Source organism: Pinus tabuliformis, chromosome 6 (genome assembly GCF_031772625.1).
Source record: "Pinus tabuliformis cultivar Carrire ecotype Pingquan chromosome 6, CPIR1, whole genome shotgun sequence".
NCBI lineage: Eukaryota > Viridiplantae > Streptophyta > Pinopsida > Pinales > Pinaceae > Pinus > Pinus tabuliformis.
The window spans coordinates 1,302,470,274-1,302,478,389 of NC_142292.1; the positions used below are offsets into that span (position 1 = coordinate 1,302,470,274).

At 32.9% G+C, this 8,116-nt stretch overlaps 1 protein-coding gene across 1 annotated transcript; it reads right to left on the reverse strand.

The window, feature by feature from the left end:
* Positions 1 to 1,533: 1,533 nt before the first annotated feature.
* LOC149263396 (uncharacterized) lies at positions 1,534 to 2,716 on the reverse strand. Its single transcript, XM_089426214.1, has one exon. The coding sequence runs from the start codon at positions 2,433 to 2,435 to the stop codon at positions 1,905 to 1,907; it is 531 nt and encodes a 176-aa protein (XP_089282340.1). The 5' UTR covers positions 2,436 to 2,716; the 3' UTR covers positions 1,534 to 1,904.
* Between the last annotated feature and the right edge of the window lie 5,400 nt (positions 2,717 to 8,116).

An 8,116-nucleotide genomic window follows, 5' to 3' on the forward strand; every position in this document is an offset into this window, starting at 1 on the left:
ATAGTGTTTATAATAATAGGGAAAGGGTGATATAGGGGATTTAAATAATAAGAAGTTAGGGGTTAATATGAATGGAAGAAGTGGATGAGGGATGAAATCACTAAGTTTATACGAGGACAACTTAGCTTAGGGAGTAGATCAAAATGAAAAGAATTTTTAGACAAGAAATGTGGCTTTCAAAGGAATAAGAACCAGCATAAAACTTGGATTCTCCTTTATGAACACAACTGATGAAGGGATGTGAGTAATGAATGTGAAATGGGGAAAAGGGAGTTAGTCATGCTTCTTTGCTTTGTTGTGTTTTAGACCATCAAGATTCATTTGAAAGAAATGCCAATTCTGCAACCCCATCTGCCTACCCATCTACTTGCCTAGCATTTTTTGTTTCTCCTTGGAGGGTGCACTTAGACTTGCTGACCCTTATTTGCCTTTTCTTTTCTCTTGGCTTTTTCTTTTGATTTTCTATCTAGAACTACCCTTATTGCTTCCAAGGTCCCAGATTAAGCAGTTGGGAACCTTACTTCTCTACCTAAGCTACTGGTCTGCCAAGATTAAACAGTTTGGACAAACTTCTTTCTCTATTCTACAACAGAAAATTGAAACATGGGATGATCCAGATTAGGCTGTTGGACCACCCATCAAAACTTAATCAACATGAAGCTATATACACACCTTGTCTCCTTTTGGAAATATGGGATCTTTGTATCACCAAAGCAGAGCATATTTGGAACTTTCTTTGCCAATCATGAAATATGAAACCTATTGGTATAGGTAGCTAACAGAAACTACAGGTTCTCAGGCAACGAGTTCAAGTTTCTATTATTTCTGATTCTAAAATTCAAAATTTATCAATTTTAATAATTCTTAGATGGCACAGAAAGTGAGAAGTGACCATCCTGACTACGGTGACAAGACCAGTAGTAATTCTTGCTTCCGTAAATTTATGCAAATATTTTTGGAACAGAAAGTGAAAAGTGACCATCCTGACTATTGTGATAAGACCAGTAATTCTTATATCTGCAAATATTTTTTTTCACAGAAAGTGAGAAGTGACTATCCTCGCTATTGTGACAAGACCAGTAATTTTTACATCTGCAAATTTATACAAATATTTTTGTCACAGAAAGTGAGTGACCATCCTCATTATTCTGACAAGAACAGTTCAAAAGAAACCAGTCAAATATCTATTTCTTGTGTATTTGAGATTTGTATTCATCGTCATTCAAAATCAGTGTCAAGACCAGTGATTTTTACATCTGCAAATTTATATAAATATTTTTGTCACAGAAAGTGAGAAGTGACCATCCTGATTATTCTGACAAGATCAGTGATTCTTACACCTGCAAATTTATGCAAATACTTTTTTTCCGAAAAAAATGAGAAGTAACCAGCCTGACTATTGTGAAAAGACGACTAATTCTTACATCTGCAAATTTACGCAAATATTTTTGCAACGAGAAAGTGAGAAACGACCATCCTGACTATTGTGACAAAACCAGGAATCCTCCAGCCAAACCAAAATTAATTACCATATTGTTCAATCATAAAGAAATATTATTTATACATAGGATAATATATTTACAAAGAGGCAGTGTCAAGCAACACGCCCTATATGTAAAGCAGAGTCCAAGTAATCTGCCCCATTCAAATTCCAGTGGTTACAGACTTCTACATTTGACACCTTCAGTGTCTTATCCTCGGCCTCTTCCATGTCATTTTACATTCTAAAAATTCAAAATTACCTAGGTAACAGGTTCTGGGCAAGAAATACACCAGAGCCTAGAGTCTGAAAACTTTCGCCTCTCATGAAGGTTCTTTGCCTTCTTTAGAAAGTACAGTCCTCAAAGGTTTTACCCATCTCTAGTAGAGAACAAAAAACCAGGGAACAAGGTCACAATTCTCCATCAACACCAGCACTGATCTGTTTCCCAATTCCTTCCTTTCCAATGCCTAAATGAGGAAGAGGATGGAGATGCTGCAGGCCTTCCAGTGTCAAAATTGCGTATGAGATGCAGAGCATCATATGCTTTCCTCTTCTCTGGATCAGACAAAGTATCATAAGCCTTATTTATCTCTGAAAAAAGTTCAGTGGCTGTCTCAAGCTGGTGCAGGGGCATGACATCTGGGTGGTATTGCAGTGCCAGTTTTCTGTATGCAACCCTGATATCACTGTAGGAGGCATCACGAGGGACCCCTAACAGAGCATAGTGATCCTTTTTTCTCCTGAAAGCAATATTCCTCTTCTCTTCTGTTGCACAACTGGCAGTAATGGTTCTGCCATTAAAGCTAGCAGAAGACCTTAATACCCTCTTGCCAGGACTTGAAATTGGGCTGCTTGCGGGACTTATTTGGGACATGAATCCCATAGGGGCCTGACCTCTGGGGGATAAGAGTGGGGAGTTGATTGTGAGAAACCCAACTGTTGAAATCTTCATGATTTCTTTCTTGCTTCGAAACTATGAAAACAAGGGTATAGCAGGTATGTTCTAATACCCTAACAATTTCACTCTTCAGCAGAAGCGGCGAAGCCATTTATATTAATAATAATAATGGAAGTCGTCCTGAAACCGCACAGCCGTAGTGGACCAAGTCTCTCGTTTATCTAATAGAATTAAAAAGAATGAAGCAAAGTTTTGTCGGGGGGCATAGGCCTATGGTGTCTATCCAATTTCGAATCGGACAAGTTGATAGGAATAAGATATTTTGTCAAGTTCATGGAGATCCACTCTCAGAATAAGATAAACACAGATTTTCTTGAATATGAATTTAAAATTCAGGAAACCTGGGTCATATAAAACGTACATTGCTCCTAAAATTTTGGCCAAATTCAACTTTTTTGACTTAAAAATGGAATCTATTTACTGCAGAAATAACCTAATCGTACCTAATCCATCGATTTTTTTTATTTATGCAGTGGAACATTCCGTCGCTTTTCATGGCATGGCATTTCTATTACCTTTCATGGCATGGCATGGCATGTCAGGATTCACTGATTGATTGATATTTTGATGAGAGATCTTTGAATGGAAGCCTACTTGATTGCAGTTCTAGAAGGATTCTTTTGATTGGGCTGTGGCTTATAATTGCAGCGTTAGAACTGATAACAGATTACGCATCCACCGCTCATTGCTCGAATGCGTGCCTGGACATCTTCTGGATGAAAATGAGCGAGTGACAAATTTGAAATGGACATCTTTAAAGGTTATCACTCGCCTTGAAAAGACCTTATACCTACCCTGTTGAAAGAGTCTGTAAATTTGTGGGCATATGTATATATATATATATATATATATAATATTATTTGTGGGAAAGAGTCTATACATGTGTTATTATATATAAAACTATTATTAGCTTTTTGATAAAGTTGTTATATTTCAACTTTTAAATATTATATAAAATATTATCAATATAATTTTGTTACTTAATTAGAAGTCTGTTTAAATAAAAATGAAAATAATAATTTTAAGAATTCAATACCTTTATAAAAAAAATTGATGGTCAATTAATCATAATATATTAAGAATTTTTTTATCATAATTTGAAGAAGGCAGTAATTTTTTTTGGATAGAAATAAAGTATTTTTTAGATATTAATAGATAAGAATATTAGTGTATTACTTGCAAATCGATTTTAAACACAAAATTTTAGATGTGGAAGTTGGTGATCGATTACAATGTATTTTTAGTCATATGAAAGGGAGTTTTCATAAATTTATTTAATTATTGATGATTATTGGGTGGATGATATGGATTGACTTCCACATAATCTTCTACAATATTTTATTAAGTGGGTGATAGAGATTTAACTTTCACATAATATTCTAAAATATTTGTAATAGTATACACAAATTAAAGGTTAAGATTTATCTCTAAAGTAGTTATGCCATTTTTAACCTTTTAATTAAATTGACTAATTAAAAAAATTGTCATATCAACAAGTGTCATTAGTTATGGTTTTTTGGACATATGGTATTGATAAGCCATGATATTGGCCCATGGTATTGTAACCAAGCTCATTTACAAATTAAAAAACTCCATGATACAATGGGGTTAAATGTCCATGGTTAAAAATATTTTTCGATGTTTTCTAAAATCTATATATTTTTAACTTATATATTAATTCTTTTAATAATAATAATAAAGTTGCTATAACTTAATTAGTTTTCATGTTTTTTATAATTTCACCAACATGAAACATATATGAAAGTAAGTGTTTTGATACTTATTATGGATTGAATTCTATAAGTTTTACTAGTCATTTAATTTATATGGTTCTGCTAGTTATTATGCATATTATTAAATATGGAATTAAAAAACAAGTGCATTTATTATATATACTCTCAATCTAGCTATAAAAGTATTTGATTTTTTCCATATAGAAATTTAGGAGTTGAATTTCTATGGCATTTTGTTTTTTTTGTTTTTTTTTTTTCTAAATGATTTAGCAATTTTCATTTTATTCACCATTAAAAATGGTTCATTCTTTTTACAAATCAATATAATTTCGTTATTTTATTTTAAATATTTTTACAAAATTATTACCAAACATTTTATCATTGGCATTTGAAAAATTAGCAAGAATCACCAAGTTTTTTACATTTTAAATTAGGTATGGATCTTTAAATTTTTCTATATATTCTTTTAGCTAGTATACAAAAATCCTTAGTCAATATTCCAAATCATATAAATGAGAATAAGATGACAAATAAATAAAGTAGAAAAGAAAATGGTGAAACTAATAGGAAAAAACTATAAAATGATAGTTAAGTATTGTTTCCCTTCAAACAATCACCTTTGGGAAACACTTATATGGGTGTGATTCCTTGTTGCTTTGATGTTGCTTTGATGAGATTCCTGCTCATCAACTTGGACATATTATTCTCCATTTGTTAGTTGCATTCATGTGCTCATAAGTCCTTCATATTTAATGGTGTATTAGTGTCTGTGTTTTATGCTCTTGATCTCAGATTTTCTAGTTGATGTCTCATGATAGTTTAGTCTACACTTGGTATAATTTTTAATTTTTTTTGTGGTTTCCCTACTTAGAAGTGATGCTAAATTTTTGACTTGTTTGTGAAGTGTTAGCATTACCTGGATAACTTTATCACTTATAACCAAGTAAAGATGTTATTTTGTTAATATATCTAATCATGTTGATACATAATTACCTCTAGATAAGTGCGTGTTAATCTAGGCCATTAGGTGTTATTAGAAAATCAAGGTGGGTGGCATAGTCAAATCACCTCCATATTTAATACCTTCCATCAATTTCCCTTACATTTCCATCTCATCCATTAAAAAAATACAATATCCCCTAACTTATGGTTAACTTGTAAGATGGCATCAAAAAAGGGATCAAGAAGAAAAAAGAAAAGAAAAAGAATGTAACTCTTAACTAAATCAATCCAAAATAAAGGCTAAAGAGGTGAAAAGTATAAATAAAGAAAAGAAAAGAAAAATAACTACTTCACCATCCCCCACCCCTTCAAATTCCCAAGAGTATAATGCTTATCTAGAACAAAAAATGGCTTAAAAAAATATTAAAGAAAAATAAAAAATAAATGAAAGGGAAGGTGTGTGTGGGCAACAATAGAAAAAACTCCCTTTCATAAGGTTTTGCAAGTAAATGAAAACTCCTAGCCACAATCTAATTGAGTAGTTGAACCAAATATAGACTATCCACATCATAATATGATTTTGAGAGTTAATCCATGGGTTATCCTTATGTCCCCTTTCCATAAGTTAACACTATTTACCTATTCTAACCAAGAAGATGGGAAATAACTTATGTTCTAGCCTTAGACACGCGTAACAAGTGTAAGGTTATACCCCTTGCTTGGTTCTAAGTAAATCAATAACATTTCCTTATGTCGTATATGCTAAATAGTCCTAAACTATGCTAGTTCTTAGCAATTAGTTGAAGCTTGATGTCATTATAGATTAGAGCCATGCATCAGGATTTATGTACCATGCTTTGGGGTGTGTGCACACTGCCTTGTGATCTGTGCACCTACATTGGGATCTATGTACCTACATATTATCATATTTGATCGCATTGGGATACATGTAAGAGTTCCTTGAGATGCATGCTCATGCATTGGAACCCTTGTTAGCTAATGCGGGTGATGACTTGGCTACCACATCATCACCATATATCTACATTGAAATTTATGGACACTCAACATTTTAGAACATCATTGTACTCATTGTATATGCATTGTTTGCACATGTATGTGGGAAGCCCCCCTTCTTATATCCATGTTTACATATGAGAGCTTATTTGATGTATTTGTGAACTAGCATGTCACATCCATGAATGTGAACAAAACTAGTGACCAATATTACTCTTCTAGAGGCTTATTGAAAGTGATTTGATCATTTCCTAATGAGTATTTTCTTATGTAACTTCTAGAAAGGGTAACCAACTTTAGGGGTAGTTATCTTTTGATAGGGTGTGTAAAATTCTATCTGATCAATGCCATTGGATGCATATTGACTGTAGGAATTCCAAAATAGGTTCATAATAGAAGAATGAATAAAAAGTAACTAATTCACATTGTTGTAGTGCAACACACAAATTATTGCGATTTGACCATTTGACATCCACATGTGTGGACCATTATTGAGGTAGTGCTATTCTATTTTTATTATTTTTTGACCTTGTTTACCTCACACATGTCGATGAAAATTGGTTGGATTACAACTAGTAAATTGATCATCTAGTTTTATTGAGCACATGGATTATAATTCGTGGTTTAGAGGCCTCTTTCTTCTATTAAAGGATGGTTATCCTACACGTTGCACTTGTTGGAAATAATAGAAAAAAATTGTAGAAAGCATTCCTTGGGTTATTTTCTTTTCTTTTATTTTTTTAGAATTTTGTTAAGGGGCTTCAATACTACATTTCTTTCTCAAGAAGTAAGATTGAGATCAAGGGTAAGTGTTAAGGGCGTATGTGCTAACTATCCCCTGTCTTTATTTATAGTTGCATTTTTTTTGAAATATCATAATTAAATGTCTTTATGATTTAATCCCTTCAAACATTTTGTTTGATTCCTTGATAGTAATGGTTATTTTATGTTTTACAATTTAACTCACTTGAGGAGTACCTAAGATTGAAATCTATAAGTTTTCATGTCCTTCACCATGCCCTATGGTAGTGAAGTGCTCAACATAAAGGAAGAGGAATCCATCAAAGAAAGGGGACAATCCACTTCAAGCCAAAAAGTTGAGTTATTCTTTAGTCTTCCACAAAATTTAAATTTCCTTTCTTTCAAAACAATATTAGTTATTAAAAAATATCAAATATTATTCTTAACATGTTTCCTTTAAGCTTGTAACTTACATTTCTTAATTTGAAACTAGGTTAAAAAATTCCAAGTTAATAACTTAATTTTTTATTTTTTTGTAAATTAAAGTACTTTATATTAACAAAATATCTCAAAGATACATAGCTGATATATCTAGTCAACTGAGAAAGTTGTTTTTCTCTCCTGGGGATACAGGTGTATCCATAATCCCAACTTCTCAATTTATCCTAGAGTACAAAAAGGCTAGCTAACTAGTCCCAAGTTACAAAAAGAACCATCATATAGGATATGCATTACAAAACGTTGTAGAATTCTATAAATACTAACAAACATTAACATCATTCAAATTCAAAGGAAGAGATGGGAGTAGGGTCCTTGACACTCAATCCAGGAGGTGAAGCACTATTTGAATCACAATGAAGGTGCCCTTTCACATGGGTCAGCCTTGAGTCAAGCATGTCCATGGTGAAGTGTTGGTTCCTTAGCATCCTATTAATGTCCTCCAAAGTAGTAAACACATTACAACTTTCCCCTTGTTTATCTTTCAATACCAAACCAAACAGAGTCTTCATCCACCAGTGTATAGCAACAAAATTAAGATATTGTTTTTTTTGTCCCCTTGTGTGAATAGGATCCAAAACCCAACAAGAAAGCTTATCCATAGTTTCAGAGTCTAAGTGGGATTGTCTTTCAGCTCCCACCTGAGTCTCTAATTTCTTGATTTCTCACCGTGTCTCAAGGGGGACTATGTTAAAACAGGTTGTTATGGAGTCTTGGGAAAAGAGTCGAGCCCTCCGCTGACCTTGT